This window comes from Salminus brasiliensis, chromosome 10 (genome assembly GCF_030463535.1).
Source record: "Salminus brasiliensis chromosome 10, fSalBra1.hap2, whole genome shotgun sequence".
Lineage (NCBI taxonomy): Eukaryota > Metazoa > Chordata > Actinopteri > Characiformes > Bryconidae > Salminus > Salminus brasiliensis.
In genome coordinates, this window is record NC_132887.1 from 17,248,902 (window position 1) to 17,268,262 (window position 19,361).

At 41.3% G+C, this 19,361-nt stretch overlaps 1 protein-coding gene across 2 annotated transcripts in view; it reads left to right on the plus strand.

Annotated features, from left to right (window-relative positions):
- The window catches only part of slc35f4 (solute carrier family 35 member F4), a 30,269-nt gene extending 12,898 nt beyond the window's left edge, over positions 1–17,371 (plus strand). Inside the window, exons 1-7 of one of the 2 annotated variants that reach the window (XM_072689544.1) lie at positions 795–1,256; positions 8,541–8,841; positions 11,428–11,647; positions 12,704–12,829; positions 12,911–13,103; positions 13,723–13,812; positions 16,424–17,371. In XM_072689544.1, the coding sequence (XP_072545645.1) occupies positions 1,181–1,256; positions 8,541–8,841; positions 11,428–11,647; positions 12,704–12,829; positions 12,911–13,103; positions 13,723–13,812; positions 16,424–16,665 (1,248 nt within the window). In that variant the 5' untranslated portion in view covers positions 795–1,180 and the 3' untranslated portion in view covers positions 16,666–17,371. Of the gene's footprint in view, positions 1–794; positions 1,257–8,540; positions 8,842–11,427; positions 11,648–12,703; positions 12,830–12,910; positions 13,104–13,722; positions 13,813–16,423 lie in introns of those variants that run through there. The other variant, XM_072689542.1, reaches the window with a different exon arrangement.
- The last annotated feature ends 1,990 nt before the right edge of the window (positions 17,372–19,361 follow it).

The following is a 19,361-nucleotide window of genomic DNA, read 5'->3' on the forward strand; positions in this document are numbered from 1 at the left end:
ACCTGAGAGCTGTGGTGAGTCTGTGAACATAATTAATAAGAGAAGCTGAATGTTACATTAGCAGCTCAGCTAGTTATTTTAGGCTCCTTAAAAAAGAGCATCTCAGAGCATGTTTACATGCAGTTGAATTTCAAAACAAGTCAGTGAGGTTTCCTAGTCGAGCATTTACAGACCCAGAGGATATCTATGAAAATCTCGACAGCAGTAGCTCAGATGTTCAGCGATGTCGACGTTTCGAGAGGAAGACAGGCCACCCCGCCTGAGCTAATCTGAGAAAGAGCATGATAGTGCTATGGAAAAAAGCAAAGGCCTTTTCACAGAGGAGACCCTGAGGCCACGTGTTTGGAAAGCAGAACGCCACAGTGGCTCAGACATCAGAGTACAAGACCTCGATCAGACGTCACGCTGGAGAGCTTTCGAGTAGAGGACAAGTGCCGCTGAAGGATGGAGAGAGTGATTGGGGAAGGAGAGAGACGGAGAAAGAAATGCAGACTTTTTTTTAAACTCTAGAATCACTTGAGCTTTCCTTTATTGGGCCATGGGACCATGTGGGCGAGAGAGAGTGAGAGAAATAGAAAGAGAGGGAGAGAGCGAGAGAGCGAGAGGCAGAGGGGGTAGAGGGGCTAACACAGCATAATTAGCCCAAGCTGCTTGGTTACCTTCCAAACAAAGCAGAGGATTCACTGAGTGGGCAGGGAGGCGGGGAGAGAGAGAGAGAGATCGAGAGGGAGAGCAAGCGAGAGCGAGTGAGAGAGAGAGAGAGAGAGATGAAGAGACAATGATTGCACACTTCCACATACACTTGAAGCCCAGTCTCCCTAGGAGACACAGGATAACAGAATGACAGTGCAACTGCAATGCTAGTACATTTATATATGCAGAGAGAGTGAGAAAGAGAGAGAGAGAGAGAAGGGGAGAGGGAGTTTGAGAAAACAAGGGGGAAGTGATTTGACAGTTGGAGGAGGAGACAGCACAGTGGGAAAAGTGAAAAATAGAAAAATACAGAAGAAAGAGAACGAGAGGGAGAGGGGAAAGAGCGGGAGTTGCAGCAGAGATGTGTGTGGGGAGGAAGAGGATCTGTCAGAAGAGTTGAGCAGTGGCTCCCACACATTCACACGCTCACACACACTCGCACATACACACACACAAGCACGCTGGAGGTGCAGGGACGGACGGGAGGATGAGAAAACATTCCGCCAGAGTTGCTCCTCTCAGCTCGTACAGCACACAGGTCCTCACCTGCCCCATCTCTGAAGGTAAATAGTCTAATGTATACATGTGTACATGTGTGTATGTATGTGTGTGTGAGAGAGAGAGAGAGAGAGAGTGAGGATAGCACAGAAAGGTAAATCTATCATCAAAAGCAATGCGATATATAATATTCATCATGCACGTGTTTTAGCATGTGTGTCTTCTTCCTTCCTTGTGTCCCTGTGTGTCCCCAGTGAGTTTTGCTAGGCTATACGAACACATTTCCAGTTCAAATACAATTCTGCTATGTTGCTTCTCAATGCTGCTAGTTTTACACATTGCCAATCCAGACCTGACACAAGCAGTAGAAAGTGGTCAAGATGCGTTCAGTGGCAACAGAGCCATCCCAAGACTTCAGGACGAGCGGTCTTCATCAATAAATAAGTGACATTCTTTGATGTCAAGCATGAGTGAAAGCATCTCCAGCTTCTATTTATGAAATATGACTAAGCTGTAAGTGCATCCAGCATCTCATCCTCATGGTACATGCATTGCTAGCAAATGTGAGGGTTGATTTCAACCTCTTTATGCATGCCTGTTGGTTACTTAACACACATAATTAAGATAGAGCCACTTAGTCACTGACAGATGTGGTGTACAACAGCTAATATAATAATATGCTAAAGAGCTGAGTGATCTCTGGGGGATTATTCGGGAAAGGAAAGATGACTGTATGTATAATCTGTCCTTACAGAAGTTTAGAATTCAAGGGTTGCTCGTCTGAATTAGCTGCACTCCGGCTTAGAATGAGTTTGAAACTTGTGGTTGAGCTACTGTGGTTCAAACTTTTGCAGTTCTTGAGTTCTTCAGTTCTGAGAGGCTGTTTGGTTTGGAGGAATACGAACGAAGGGAGTAGTCCTTGCAGCGCCCATATATTTGTATCAGTTATTATTATATTGTGATCAATTTTGTACTCTGATACTAGGGGTGCAATGACTGATTGCCTTTGTCGACTAATGCCAGATTCACACTACACAATTTAACCCCCCATTTTTGAGTCGCTGACTGTTTTTGGAACCTCAAAAACCTCAGATCAGAGGCAAATCTGTGATTGCTTTGTGCCGGCTCGGTTGCTACGTGTGAACTGCTGAAAGATGTGATCCAAGAGCTCACTGAGGAACAGATTAATTGCCAAAGTATAACCATAACAGTGTGGGATACAGTTTTACTGCCGCTCTAATAATTAACCTTCTTCGTCTTCATTGTGAGTTAGCAAATGGATAAAACAACCTCAAGCTAAATATAAAAGTTGATAGCTACATAGCACTAAGAATTGTTTAGTAATTGAGTGATTTATAATCCAATAATAATTTGTTGCAGCCCTGCATAAAGAAATGAATATGCTTGTCTATGTTAAATAACAACAACATTTCATTACAAAAAACAATAATTAGTGCTGTAACTGGATGGAGTGCAGCAAATTCTGATGAGTTATGGAGAGCATTTATACTAGTGCATGTGTGTCAAAATATGACATTTTATATAATAAAATGTGCCTAAATACTGCAATGATAATATTATAAGCTACATCATTCACCCCCCACATCATTTGGTAATCATAATCGAAAAATTAGGCCTCATGATGCAGACATCCCAAATGCCTGCAACAGAACGTTTATCATTGTGGTGGCAGTAATGCAGACCAGTTTTTAACCCCGTCACACTGTTGATTCCCCAGTGCTTTTTAAGAATGTTTTAAAGAAAAATGTCTTGCTTGTGGATCCATACTTCAATTAAATTCAATGTATAGTAGTTACTAAATAGTAGATTTCCAAATTTTTCATTTGCAGCCTTGGTTAAGAGTTGTGATGCAGTGGGCAATGAACAGATATGCACACTATATGGACAAAAGTGCTGGAACACCTGCTCAGTCATTGTTTTTTTCTGCTCATCCTGCTTTTGTTGGAGTAACTGTCTCTATTGTTCATGAAAGGCTTTTTGCTAGATTTTGAAGCATTGCTGTCAGGATTTGATTGCATCCAGTGACAAGAGCGTTAGTGAGGTCAGGATGTTGGATGATCACCCCACCTCATCCCCAACTCCCCAACTCATCCGAAAAGTATTGGACAGACCACCATCATTCCAGGGAACACAGGTCCACTGCTCCACGGCTTAATGCTGAGGGGCTTTATACCCCTCTAGCCCACGTCTGGCATTAGGCATGGTGCCAATAGATTCATGTTTATCTGCTTCAGAAAGTTCTGTTCTATTGGCAGTACTTCACTACAGGGACTAGACAAGCTGCGTGTGCATTTTGCACATCTGTGTCAGCAATGGGTGCAACTTAAAGTAGATGAATGCTTTCATTATAAGGAGAGTCCACAAACATCTGGACATATAGTGTATTTGGTATAGCATAATGAGTACCCTACCACCACCCTTCACACAACAGACTGGCATTAATTTCCCCACAAGCATTCCACACAAGATCAGTAATCAGTCCTTGGCAAGACTCCCAATGCCTTAAAATGCCATTTTGCAATTATTTAAGTAGCAAATGTGTTGTTTAATGTCATGTAGTAGATTTTTTTCTTTATTTATAAATTGCATTTTGTATTTCTGGCCCTTGACCCACCACAAACGTTGTGCAGAAGTTTGGGCACACCAGCCAGCCAAACTTGGATGATGAGCTTTGCAGCAACGGTTGGCGCTGTGGTGATTACAGGGAGTTGAGAGGTTTCATGGGAAATCAGTTTGCACTGTGAATTCAGTGTTTCTCCTTTTCTGTCTCAGCAGAGAATGAATTAAGTCAGAACAGATTGAATGCATCATTCATCATCATCATCAGTGCTGTACTAATGGACCTGCATTAGATGTCTTGGCCGGGACTTTACTGGGGTAATCTGAGAAGACATGGTGTACCTGGTGTGTGGTCTGCACTGAAAATAGTTACTTTTCTGTAAGTTATCTTTCCCTAGTGCAAAACCTCAGAACAGAGCGGTCTGTGTGGGTGAACAGGCACTTCCCCTCTCAGTGTGAAATATGTCATAACTGTCACATGCAGTAAGTTTGCTGGAAATACCAAACTGTTAGCTCAGTTGCACTTATGTGCGTTTGATGTAACATAATATGGAATTCATAGGGGGAACTGAAGGATTGGAGGGACTACAAAATCAGATACCTGAAACACAAAGCTTTGTAAAAAGGGGAAATGAAAAAAGCAGCTTTTGTTTTATTGCACTGCAATGCATAGGACAGTCATTGATCATGACTTTACCAGAGATAATCTCTCATTCATTTATTATAATCAACCATCCAGGTCATTCATGCTCTATAAAGAACTACATTAGATGTCTTCTTAATTAAAGGAGCATTAGTGAAGATTTGTGACTTCTAGCGGTTCTAGAGGCAGTGAACGTAGCACTAGAACCATTGTTTCCCTTTTGATCCATCTTCATTCCCAGCCGTGATTTTTGACCAGAGCCTGCATCAAGACCCCTTGCGTCTGAGGGGTATGATGGTGTTGGCATTTTATCCTGATGTGTGGAATTGATCTCTACAACATCTAGTTTATTTGTGTGTATTTGCATTCCGATAGTTCTGTATCGTGTTCCCATGGCCTTATCAGTCACTACCTGTGTTAGCTTTTTGTCATTATTAGCTGCTGTTGAGCATGTTTTCCAGATATTTCTCTGAAGGAGGTTTAGCCAAAGCTTTACTGTACTCAGCTCTCTAAGTGATAAGCATTCATCTCAAACAGTTCAGTGAATCATACAGATTTACAGCCTTTACAGACACTGTAACATCGCTAATTCTGCGTCCAACTTCATCTCCTTCACATTATTCTCTCCATCTTGGATAGGCATTTTTATATAGTTTTTATATCTTATATAGTTTTATATTGCCCACAGCGATTCAGGGTGCTTATCAGCTTCGACTATGTCATTCTAATGGGACGGACGGAGATGGGGTAGAGTAACATGGTGTCGAAGAGTGTTAAGACTGACAGACGATTTTTTTTAAGCATCTAATACACATGTGCTGATGCCATTTTTATTGTTAAGATCAGAATTATTCACAGCAGTGGTGAATGGAAACAGATACCTTTGGACTTGAATGCCTCCAAAAGCTACATAACAGAAAGTTATTACATTGGTATGAATATGTTGCCTGGTCCTTGAGTAGTAGCTTTGCAATTAGATTTGGTCTATGACCATATCACTATGTAAAACACATTGTAAGAAGGGTTCTGAAATGTCTTATGTTTATATGATATCAGGTCAGCGTAGATTCAGTCCAGTTCCCCCTAAAAAGATGAAGTTGAATTGAATTGACAGTCACATGGCTTGGCCATCACTGCATGATCAAGGTCAGCCTCTTGTCTACCTCATGTGGAAGGACTCAAGGACATTGACGAGTTGTTGAAGAATGTAATCCTCCAGCATTTTGAACAGTGAAGAGAGAAAGCCTGTCAGTGCCTCTAGCAACTGGTTTCTCTAGAATTACAGCACGCGAGATTTCCCTTGGTGAGCAGAATGTTAGCTACTTTAGAATAGACAACGCAGCCCTGCTCTATAACAATAGTCATAATTAACAGCCGAATACAGTGCATTTAAAAATATTGTGTTTAATTTGATAAAAGCACAATAAATGAAGTCAAACATTGTGGACAATTAAAATTGACCTAACACTGACCTTACAAAGACTCCCAAACTGTGTTTCAGTTAGTAAAAGGATTTATGGCTTGAAAGCAAAAAGCCACAAACATTGTGTGTGTGTGTGAGTGTGTATGTGTGTGTGCTGACCAAGCGCCCTGCAAGTTAGCAGTGATGGGCTAGCGCATGTCATCTTTTATTCCTGGCCTGGTGTAAATTGATCACTCTGTGTCTACTGCATAACGGATCTTGGCTCTCTGATACTAGCACTCTTCCCCTCTGTTCAATCTCTCATCACCTCTGAAGCTGCCACTGCTGCCACAGATGCTTTGTGCTTTGGGGACAGATATTGAAGAACTCTATGCTAGCAGCCTAAACCCTGACGCATTTAAAAGCCAGCCCATTAGGCATTTCAGGTTAAGTAAAAAAAAAAGTGTACACTAGAATGGCCTGAGGCTGTTCTACCCACATTCTCACTCTCCACACTGCAGTTTTGTACAGAAACATATTGCATTTGAGGTGCTATTCAGCAATAATGCCATGTCTCAAAAGAATTCACGCGATATTTCTCAGCACTGGCAGTTTCGAAAGATAGCCAATCAATTCAATCTACTGTCACAAGCAAGAAGTGCACATTTGCTTAGCTTTTAGTTTAACTTAGAATAATTCAGTCTGTCAACTCTCTGCCATTGTGGTCGTTTGTTAGGTCCAAACAACTGGGTTGCACACAGGAGGCCCAGACCTTGCATTGTTTGGGTCTTGGTCCTTGTGGTGGGTCAGCTTGGTTCACAGTCCCTTAGCCCAGAATGAAGAAACACAGATGGCAGTGGCGAAGTAGGTAGACTAGCAGAATGTGACCTGATTAAGCTGACATTTACGGTATGACTGTTAAACAGATCACAGGTCATTTTGGTGTCAGGTTTCAGTGGCGTCCGACTATGTGTGCCATGTCGATATGGCAGCTTCTCCATGACCCCCTGGAGCTATTTTTGACATAAGCCTGGACTATGCGACGTAGGCTATTTTTTTTATAAATGATAGCCGCCATTAGTGCTCCACCTGCAGGTAACTGACACTACGAGCTGTTGATCAATATATCCTTCCCTCAGGGACACAAGCAGAAGATTTGAAAATGCTCACTGGAGCTCCTAATCTTATATGTCAAAATCTAACATACATCAAAAATAAAAAAAATCTGTTTAATACATTAAACTGTAGTTTAATACTAGTCCCTAGGAACCTTCAGGGTTTCAAATTAGTAAAAGTAGGTTAAAGAAAGATATTCACCCAGCCATCGTCGATTTTATACCAGCATTCATCCATATAAGAGAGCAGTGCAGCTCAGCAATCGAAATGTTTCAAACCCCATTGCAAATTTTACAAACTTTCAGCGGTCTGCAATAACCCAATCAAACAACAATTTAAATAACTCAACACAACTAATAGAGCGCATGCTTTCTCCAAATTCAACATAAAATGACACTTTTTCAATGACCACTGCAGTCTCAGAACTATTCAACCCTCTGAATAGAATACCTCAGAAGAGCACACATTTGCACATCAGGTGGCCCAAAGGCTTTCCCAGTTGCACCAGATGTGCTTGAGATAAAACACATTAAATGCATGGTCTGGCTATAGGTTTTCTGACTGTGACTTTTGACTGCATATTAGAAAAGTCAAGAGATTTGTCCAAAGGAAAGGATACAGTTGGAAGCTCAAAGTTAAGGAAAACTGGCTACACTACCTGGACTTGGCAGAAAAAGTAAGCAATCTAAATGCGGAAGGTCTCCATGCCCATACACCTCTAATGACCCAAAGCACAACACAAAGGTTTTCTCCAATTTGCTCCCTGAAACCATATAAATGAGAGACAGACGTTTTGTGATTATTTTCTGTGGAGAGATACAACAACAAACTGGACCTTTTCGGGCCTATGGACCAGAGGTATGTGTGGAGAAGAAATATTCTAAAAAGCATATTCTAAAAAGAACCCCCTGAAGCATGGCAGTGGCTCAGTGATGCTCTGGGGCTACTTAGCTTCCTTTGGCACTGGAAACCTACAGGAAGGCAAGATGAACTCAATCGAGTTTCAGAAAGCTGAAGCTTGGTCGTCATTGGACTTTCGAACAGGAAAATGATCCAAATCATACCTTAAAGTCTACCAAGGCTTGGTTTCAAAAGTCGTCCTGGAAGATTCTGGACTGGCTGTCACAGTTGCCTGAGTTGAACCCCATGGTTCCCCAAAATATTAGTGAATTGGAGGCCAATGCCCATGAGAAATGGGCAAAGATTCCTCAAGATGGCAGCCAGAAGCGGGTGGCAATGCATCACATTTGCAGCAGGTCGTAACAGCAAAAGGGTGCTCTACTAACTACTAAAGGCACTTGTCATGAAAAGGGTTATTGCAAATAGCTAGAAGTTTGTATATTTTGCTAATAAACATAATTTTAGTTTTCAATTTCAATGGCAAGATTATTAGTTATCATTTCACTTATTTTCTAACATTCGAGCCTAAAACACTTGAAGTAAAACTGCCTTTTGTTGTCTAATATATAATATTTAAATCTACACTGTATTATCATTGTATAGGAAGTAACAAGCCGACAAGACTGTAATGGGGCGATTCCTGACTTTTGAACAGCAGTGTAGTGGCTAATGCCGCTTTACTCAGTGACACTGTATAATCTGTTGTAGGAGATGAAGGCTCGGACTCCCATGCCGAGACTCCAGCCAGCGAAGAAAGTGGAGAGGCAACCCCTTTTCAGACGTGCATCAGTGTAGTTCTGAAGGTGCTGGGCGGGCTGCTGGTGGTCCTGTGTGTGTCCTCGTCATGGGTGGGAACTACTCAGCTGGTCCAGCGCACCTTTAAGTCTTTTTCCTGCCCTTTCTTCATCTCCTGGTTCAGCACCAACTGGAACATCCTCTTCTTTCCTCTCTACTACTCCGGCCACGTGGCCATCACCAGAGAGAAGCAGACACCCATTCAGAAATTCAGGTGAGCTCGGGAAGACTTTTTTGGGGGGCTGGGGGGTTTGGGGGGGGGTTGGGTATCTTGCAGTTTAATGGAACTGCACTAGATTTAGGGAGTGAGGTATGAAGTAACAGCAGATTCGGGCTGCACCAGATTGGCAGTTCTGAGCTGATATTGTATTGGGCTGGTGTTGGCACAAAATGCTGCATAGAATGTTCTAGTAATTTAACATGACAGCCCACACTCACACTGTGTGAGAATGTAATGCTGTTAGCTGTGTGTTTCATCCCGTGGTTATCAGTAGAGTGTTTGGGTTAAGCAAAGCATGATAGCCTACTTTTAGATGATCATCGTAAAAGAAGAGTTTCAATAAGTATAATTCATTCTAAAGCTGAGCTGTTCTTGTTTAGGAAATGTATGTAGGTATTGGCTGATATTCAAGATCCAAGAAAAGAAATGGTGACATTGGGTCATCCTTATAAATTATTATCCTATCGTTGATTAGGTGACTTGCCTATTAGTGTTACATGAAACTCTGTACTAACCAATAATGACTTATTTTGCATATTTTCATACTACAGTCTTCTCCTGAAGTACAGTGAATGTAAGAAGAGGCTTAGTTCCACACAGCCATGATATAGCTAAATCATAACAGCCATAACAGTTACTGTAAATGTTTACATATCAGTGGCGTCCCTGTCTGAACAGGGAATTTCCTGTGTGGCCATTGTGCTACCCATTAGTGCCACTGTGTTTCTGAAGAAAGGAACACTGGAGGAAATGTTCACATTAATAACAAACTATATAGATGTTTGTGGACAGTCCATCATCCTTAGAAAAACTCACAATAACAAAACACACATAACGGAAGACATTGAGCATATAATGGACTTTTATAAATAGGGACATCGCAGGATTGCAGAAATAAACAGAGAATCTAGAAATAAACTAAAGGAAGCTACAGACACACATGCAGTAAACCACAAGAAATATGGCTGGCAATCATTGCAAGACATTCATTACCATGAATGAACTGCCATATGCAAATGAATCAAGCACCCTAGGTTTGAAACATTGGGGAGTTCAGAAAGATGTGGAGAACTGAAGTCAGTAGTCAGTGGCTTCTGCCTTTTGAGATATCCATATGCATTAAAACAACAGGACTGGATGGGATTAAAGCCTTTCTTTTAAAATTTTGTACTGAAGAGTTAGCCCCAGTGTGGTAGCCTGTCTTTTATAAATAACCGGACACGCATATGGTCCCAACAGTCTGGGAGACTTCACACATTATTAAACTCCCTAAGAAGACATCGCCCAGGGAGTGTGGCGATTTTCGGCCTGTGGCACTGATTAATGTTTTAATGAAGTCATTGGAGAGAATTATTTCTCCTGAAGGATGCTGTGGCTGTCCTCAAACACCCTCACACACCTTCATATACTTAAGCATTTAGATTTAGAGTATTATTTATAGACCTTTCTAAAGCATTAAACACAATACAACCAGACATTTTGCTTTCCCAAATGCATCAAGCTACTTCCATTGTTCTTTTCTTATTAATAAGCAACAGTTGGTCTGGGTTAATAATTCATATTCCTCTCTGGTACAAGATGTTGTGGGGCCTAATGGGGATGCGCTTGTTCCCCCTTGCTTTGCACAATATATACCAATGATACCCTGCCTAGCCACTATATAGGTATGTTTTTGGATGATTCTGCATTAGGTGCAGCATTGAAGTAGATGTAGGAGCCAGACCTTCATTAGTACACTGTGAAGTTTAAGTCCCTTTAAAGTCCGAAGTTTAAAGTCCCTTATTTTTTAACCCCTTAAATACAGAGGCATGCAGTTATGTCTCAGGCAGATATGTAAATCATTACAGATGTGCTCTGATTAGACACTGGGTCTTCCCCCACTGCCCTATAAAAAGGCTCTCTAGTTTGAACAATTTACCTGCCATTTAGGCCATTCTGGCCAAGCTGTTAAGTGTTGGGGCAGTTTTGATTGTTTGATCACCGACAAGCACAAGCAGCTCCCACAGGTTCCTTGTCCACCATCCAGACACAGGTGGCACCTTCAGGTGTCTAGCAGAAGGAAATCTAGTGTGCCCTTTTTGTGTTCTGCCATTGACACCCAGCTCCCGCTGTGTGTACAGTTTTTATATGAACTATAATTGTAAAATACAACAAAGATTTCTTAAGAGAGCTGACCTCTTTTAGAGCCAATAGGAGAAGCCTTACTCCTATGTCCTACCGTCCGAAGTATTGTTATATAGAAGCTCAATGGTTTACTAGCCTCTCAGCCCAGCTTGAGGCCAGGATTAATCAGCTTCTGGGCATTTGCTCTAGAGTGATGGGCTTAAGAGCTGCATGAACATCACTCTTAGACTGGAATCCCTCTAAGATACTGATGTAACAGGACTTGCAGTTAGCCTTCTTCTCCAAGAGGCATTCAATTGTTCATTGACATTTTATTAGCAGAAGAATAAAAATAGTCTGTGCTCAATGTGACTCTGAGGAAACACATGCTAGCTTTCACCATTCGAGAACCAGTAAAGTCTATGTTATATAAACGTCTGAAACTGAACTTTGTCTCTTTCGTGTTTCTCTTTGTAGGGAGTGCAGCCGACTCTTTGGGGAAGATGGGATGACTCTAAAGCTGTTTCTGAAGAGGACAGCACCTTTTTCCATCTTGTGGACACTAACTAATTATCTATACCTCCTAGCTCTGAGAAAACTCACAGCTACAGATGTTTCAGCACTCTACTGCTGCCACAAGGCCTTCGTCTTCCTCCTGTCCTGGATCGTCCTCAAAGATCGCTTCATGGGTGTACGGGTCTGTATCTTTACCATCTGCATCTGTATCTAATGTGCACTGTATGGACATTGGTATAAGTATTGGGACACCTGCTCATTCATTGTTTCTTCCGAAATCAGGTGTATTTAGTTTATCCTATTTTGTTGTAGTAACTGCCTCTACTATCCTGGGATGCTTTCTACTAGATGTTGGAACATTGCTGTGAGGATTTGATTGCATTCAGTACCAAGAGTGTAGTCAGGATATTGGATGATCACTATCCTATCTCATCTGCAAATGATCCCAAAAGTATTAGATAGAGCACCATCATTTCAGAGAACACAGTTCCACTACCCCACAGCTCAATGCTGGGGGCTCTATACCCCTCTTGCCCACATCTGTCATTAGGCATAATGCGAGTAGGTTCATGTTTATCTGCTTCTTAGAGTCCTTTTCTATTGACTATACTTCTCTTGCACATTTGTGTCAAACATTTGGATGTATAGTGTATCATAAGCGTAATAACAAACATTTAGAGATGCATTATAGACATTTTAAAATAATCACAAATGAACATCGCTTTGAAAACAAGACTCGCCAGTGTTTACCTAAGCAACATTTAAGAAGATCATGAGGTGTCTTGACTCAGCGCAGTTTACCAATTACATTAAACTGTAAGTAGAGGGTCACCTTTGCAACACGCTGTGTTTGCTTCATTCATTTATATTAGGCTTAGTGTCCACACTTCTTTATTCTGCTTCTGCGGACTCGCTGCCCTGGACAGTTTCAACTGTTCCCTCTTTTAATACACCTGATCCTGCTCACAAAGGGACTAATTTACATGAGCTGTATCAGGTGTATCAGGTGTGGTTGGAGTGAAACTGTGAGTCCCCAGAAGCAGAATGAAGAAACTAGATCAAATGTTTCTGAAGATGTGGTACAACTGTATTTATGAAATGAAGATGAAGATGTACTGCAGGTGCCTACAAAAATATATGTCATACTATTTTTCTTTAATAATGAGTTTTTCAGACTGTCATGCATAAGGAATTGTAGAGAACTTTCTTCTCCTATATGCCTGTTTTAAATCCTCAGATTGTAGCTGCCATTATGGCCATCACAGGCATCGTCATGATGGCCTATGCTGATGGTTTCCATGGAGACTCTATCATAGGTGTGGCTTTGGCAGTAGGCTCCGCCTCCACATCTGCACTCTACAAGGTGAGTGCAGTTAGGTTTTCTGCAGAATAGATTCGATTCGATTCCTGTTACCAGTTGTCAACATCATCTTTCCACTTCCAGGTGCTGTTTAAGATGTTCCTGGGCAGTGCCAACCTAGGAGAGGTCGCCCACTTTTTCTCCACCATGGGCTTCTTCAACCTGATCTTCATCTCCTGCGTGCCCCTCATCCTCTACTTTACTAAAGTAGAGCACTGGGGCTCCCTCTCCTCGCTGCCCTGGGGCTATTTGTGCGGAGTGGCCGGCCTGTGGCTTGGTGAGTGCACCGGTCACGCTTCACGCTGAAATGCCAGAGCAAATCTGTGTGTAATAGCATCAACACATAATTTGAAGCATATAGCTTCATCACTGGCCCACATATTGTATTTCCTGCAGATACAACACTGGAGTAAACTTTCGGGAATGCTGACAAAGGCACTTAATGCTTAGAAAGAGAGAGATCTTGGGTTTTAATCATCAGGTTACACTCTGAAGTAGCATTTCATCACTTCAGCTATCCTATATGCGATGTGTCAGCAGGCGTAAATCCCGGTAGTAAGAGATTGTTGTAAGAGATTGTTTACTGTCGTTTAAAGCTAAAGTGGAGCACTAAGGGCAGCAGATATTGAATAAGGACATAATATCATATGTATGTTGTAGCTGTCAGAACAAAACCTTTAAAATGTGTTTTTGTAATATATTCTATGTAACAGCATCACAATTTCATGATCAATGGACTGTAAGAGATATAGTCCAAAATTATGTTTAACAAATTTGTTTTATATCAACTTCCATTGCCATTTTAAATGATGTCATGCCTCCTCTGTAAAGTTACATTGATCATAAGATGAAAAGTATGTATATTATACAGTCTCTCATTTTCTGTGCTTTTACAGTATTCAACATTCTGGTCAATGTAGGTGTGGTTCTCACCTACCCCATCCTCATATCTATCGGGACCTTACTCAGTGTTCCAGGCAATGCAGGTATGTAAGCTTACTGTTTTTTTAAGGGTATTAAAAAGGGTTTTCCTGCTTTTGTTGAAATAACTGCCTCTACTGTCCAGGGGCATTGCTGTGAGGATCTTTATGTTTATCTGCTTCAGAGAGTCCTATTCTATTGGCAGTACTTCTCTACAGGGACTAGACAAATTGTATGAGTGCATTTGCAATGGGTCCAATTTAAAGTAGCTGAATGCATTTATTAGGATGGCTATTCACAGACATTTGAACACATGGTGTATATTTATATATAGCTGTATATTTTATATATAGTACAGTGGCCAGCAAATGTGTTGCATCTCCTTTTAATGGAAATTACCAATCCAATTTATCAAACCCATATAGTCTATTCTCTTGTCTTGTCACTCTTTCTCTCTCTCGCGCACACTCTCTCACACTCAAACTCACACACACACACACACACACACACACACACACACACATACACTCCTGAACAGAATGTCTCAAGTGATCAGCATTTCCCCCCTAACCCCCATGTATTGCTAAAAGCATCAAAGCTATTACGCAGCAAATTATCCAGCCTTGCCCAGCTTCTCTCTCTCCTTAAGACACCCTGAAGAAACCTGATCATCTGTGTGTATCCTCACAAGCTGCAATACCCCCATCTTAAAAGAGAAGATGGTGTTGCCAAGGCAACACTAAATGCTTGATGAAGGTACTTGTCTTTAAAGCAGTCTGCCAAGGTCAGTGGGTTAATTCAGCTTGGCTTTTCAAAAATCTAGCACGAGTCATTTTGGGGAGGGGGGTGGGGGCGAGCGTGGCACAGCACTCTGTGCGTGATCACTACTACAAACCACTTACTGCTTGGGTGCATCGCAGTACTTTGTGAATGTGAAGTGCTGGTCGGGACTTTGTATAATCTCCTGTTGCACCTTAACTGTTGCGACTGTCTTTTAGCAGCGGGAGCCAGTAGAGCTGAAATTCATCTTGAAGGACCCAATTTACTACAGCCATTAGCCGACTGCAGAAAAGCTGTTGTGATCCAGGCTCAACTAAAGTGACGAGTTTCATTGTAGTTATTATTTTACAGAAATTCCAATTCCACTTTAATAAGACTTGTGGTGAAGACTGTAGAATGGTTTAGATTGGGTGGCTGTTGGGTGACTAAGACCATTTTGGGAAGTCTAAAGTAAACTACAGTCATGTGGAAAAACGCAGCCATATGACAAAACAGGGAAACCAGTCAAATGATTTTTCAGACATCAGACATTTGATCTTTATTTTAACAATACTGAGAGATGAAGGTCATGTAACAATAAAGAAAGTCTTAATAAAATAATTCATTTTTTAATTCATGTACATAATTAATGTAATTAATAGAAATACTTGTTTCTTGTGAGGAAAATGTTACTGTGACAAGTGCTTCCTGCATTGCCATTTTAGGATTGTTGGAGACCTTGTTGATGATTCTACATTTTACAGTGTCCTGAGTCCTCTTAAATCACTTCCCAGACTCATGTACATCTACAGCCTTCTTTCTGATAGCCTCAGAAAGCTCCTTGGATCTTGCCATGATCAACAAACAAGAGCAAGCCAAACTGCCATCCTACTGCCAGGATGACCCCAACAACTGTTCAAGCAATTTCTCTGTCACAGACAAAATTCAGAATAAAATCAGTCTTCAGTCTTGCTAAAGTTGCTACTCTAACTAACTATCATTTTCTCGTCTTGACACTCTGATCTAATGGTTCTACTGTGTTTGATATTAGCACACGTTTTCAGTTTAGGCTCATGCAGATTGGGACATGGACATTGTGAATAATCAGACAGATCTCTCCAGCACCAAAGCAGCTAATTTGGGTATTTTTTCCTGAGCAAACTACTGCACATATAAGGGCAGTTGTGGTCAACAGCCACTTCCACAGCTGCTTCTGCTCCATTATTTCTCCTCTTGTAAACTTCCACCAGGAGCATGATGGGAAATAATCTAAAAAGAAATCTAGTTACAGTCTTCAAAATAGTGACCCTGCAAGATTTTCTTTGTAAAACTGTGAGTAATAAATTTATTAGTCTTCAAAGTGTCAGACTTCAGTCTTTCAAAAGTAGGATCAGCGTATTTTCAGTCTTTTAATATATGGGGTATTGAGGTTTTTTAATAAGACTGGCTCTGTTGTGATCCTCTGCAGCTGATGTGGTACACCTGGACCTAATCAAGCATTTTAAGAAATAATAAATCTGGGGTTGTCTTAACTTTAACTTTCCCGGCAGGAAAACAGCATTTCTGTTTTGCTTTTTTTTTTTTTTTTTTAAGCAAATGATTATAAATGCTTTTAAAAGACAATTCTACAGTTTAATTTCTTTAGTTATATAACCTTTACCTCTATATTGTTCAAGTAAAAATCAAATGTCCAAAAAAGGCAAAGGTTTTCATGGGGTGTCCTAATTTTTTTCACATGACTGTATATCAAAAAATGGACTCTTATTGTCCTTTTTTTAATTGTCCACCTCAAGTGATGCAGCAGGTACATTTTGCCACTAATAGGAATATGAGGCAAGGAATGCACTGCACCATTTAAAATAGAAAAGAAAAATCAAATAAGAATCTTCCTCTGCTTTTTTCTCTGCTTCTCTTCAGCTATCGATGTGCTGAAACACGAGGTGATCTTCAGTGTAGTGCGCCTGGCTGCCACCTGCATTATCTGTGTGGGCTTCCTGCTGTTGCTGCTGCCTGAAGAGTGGGATACGGTCACTTTGCGTTTCCTGGCCACCCTCGCTGACAAGAAGTCCGAGGAGCATGGAGAAGAGCTCACGGAGTCCAGCATTCACACCCGCAGCCGCAGCAGAGCCAATGGAGCCGTGTCCATCCCCATGGCGTGACCTTCAGCCTCTGGACCGTCTCCGATATTGATCTGAGATAATATGCTAGTGCTGGAGAACCACCGTGAAAGCTGTGCCTGGGTCATGGCCATTTTTAGGATGTTTGAGAGGTGTTCGGTGGGAGAGTGGAGAATTGTGAAGGGGAAAAAAAAGTGAAGATGAAGCATAACCGTGGAGTCATAACATCCTGTGATAACAGCCACAATATCTGCGAACACAACTGTGAGCTAATTGGTGCAAAATGAAGGATCACAATATCACATCTCTAACCTTTAAGTGAAACAACTGGGGCATTTTTCAGACCGGACTGAGGGAAAGATTTTTTTTCTTTGACAACAGAAAGATGTTTATTTACAGTATTTATTTTTCCTATTTGCAATTTCTGTGGGGAGATGGACTCTCATGATTAATAGACGCCAGTAGCCTTTACCTTTGCACGCCCCAGTCCTGATCCCCATGTTGCCTGCTGAACCTTGAAGCCCCCACATGGACTGTATTCTGTGAATATAGACTGAATCAGAGCCAATTTGGCTCACTGTATTAAAACAAATGCATTCAGATATAGCTAAAACACAGAGATTATAATGTGTATGTAATGGAAGTCTACTGTATATAAGGAAGGCCAATATATTATGCCATATATGAATAAGACTGTCTTTTCTTTTTACAATGGACGAACCCAAAAAATAAAGACCTGCTTCAGAGTGGTCTTGGCATGATTCTGCTGTTGGGAAAACTCACCCACTTTACTCAGCCACACATTTTACTCAGAGATACTTAGGCTCTCACCATTCTCAGTCTATTCAGCAGAACGCTCTGTCACTTCCTTTGGTCTCACATTAGACAGTTACGGGCATTTACAAATGGGTGGCAGCCAAAAGCACAAAATGCAGTGAACCAGAGCAACATTGCAAAAGCAGTGTATCATTTTTCCATTCTACTGCATACAATTCCATTATTTAGCAACTCACCACGATCAGCCAAGCAAAGCCATAAAAAGGTATCTTAAGACAGCTAGCCATGCTATCCCTCTGCCTGCTACCCAGAAAAAAAACTCACATCCTAGCTGTAACTGCAGTGTATGTACATGTGTGTGTGTGTGTGTGTGTGTGTGTGTGTTGTCAGAAGTGCATTGTCTTACTGATATATGCACTCTAATGAGAAATTTGCCTACTGGACGGATTCCTCTTCCCGAGACGTTGTGGACGCCCCATTAAATCAAATGAGGCAGAGAAAAGGGGTTTAGCAGAGAAGTGTACACAGTGCTGAAGAACCGTTTAAATTCACATTAGGGTCTCATTATGGCAAACAGCACAGCCTCCCTGGCAAATGAAGATAGCACACTATGAGTCCACCCTGGGTGAAGAGAAATGATCTACTTCTGAACCTTCATAAGGCCTCACTTGTGTCTGTCAGGCCAGTATACTGCATACATGGATTTCATGTATTCCAAGAAAAGCATAATAGGTATTTTTAAAAACTACAAAGCCCAGGGGGTTCCAGGTAGTCCTGAAGGTCACAAAGGGCAGCTAATTTTAAACCCTAATTTAGTGCAACAGTGTTGGTGTCGTATGAGCCTTTATATCACACACTAGCCTTCCAGTTTCAAGGGCTTATAAATCAAGTTGCCTAGCTTGTACCCACATTCGCAGTGCGTTTTATCAGGTAGACTATAGATTACTATATAGATGCACTTTGTAGGTTTAAAGTTTCACACTGTAGCCCAGATGTTGCTATGTACAGTTGTATAGCCACCCTCTACCCTGTCCATCAATGGAACTGGACAACCACAGATAATGAGTGGTGGATCATTCTCCACAGCCTGTAGTGGGTGTAAAGATCCCTGAGAATAGTCTGCCATCCAAAATGATCCAGTCATTTGTGCATGAGCTACACTCTTTAACAGTAAACATGCATGGTGTACCACAAGGCTGGTATGTGTAATACAGTGGCCAGTATGTGTGCTTAGTGTTAAAACTTCCCAGCAACACTGCTGCCCTTGATAGAGTATCATGTAGCCTTCACAGCTATGGTGAAACTGTAAGGTTTGGTGACTCTATACGTTCAACAAACTGTCTAATAAATACAATGGTGGTCAGTTTTTATTAATGGCCAGGGCAGAGGGTGGCTAATATATTGTAGATAGCAACAGATAGCAACATAATACCTGTGCACCTGTAAGGTAAGTGTACCTGATACTTATTTTATTAGTAATCTGATTTGCCTCGATTAGGAATAACAGGAACTGGAAGATTTTTTTTAACAGAAGCTCAAACAACTCTATTATAGCCAGTAATCCTATACCTACAAAGTGCACATACATGAGAGGTGTATACTGGTAAATTGAATAATTATAAGAGCCTGAAAAAGAATTGGAGTTTAAGTCTGTGTCTAGATTAGTTTGAAGCGATCAGACAGACACAAAACAGCTTTAAAAAGCAGAATTGTCAGGTCCTGTCAATCATTAAGCACGGCTCCCTGAGCTGTGGCATGCCTAGCCAGGCAGGCGGAGAGACGGGCCCCTCGCCACCACTCAAGCATTTCCACTCAGTTACAGAGTAACCCGTGGGGGAAGTTGTCATGGAAACCCACCTCATTACGACAAAAACGGAGAAATATAAAGCGATGAGAGGGGCAAACACCTGCCAGTTTATAACATAACTCTGCTATAGTTTCCTAGATCTGCTATCAAAGTT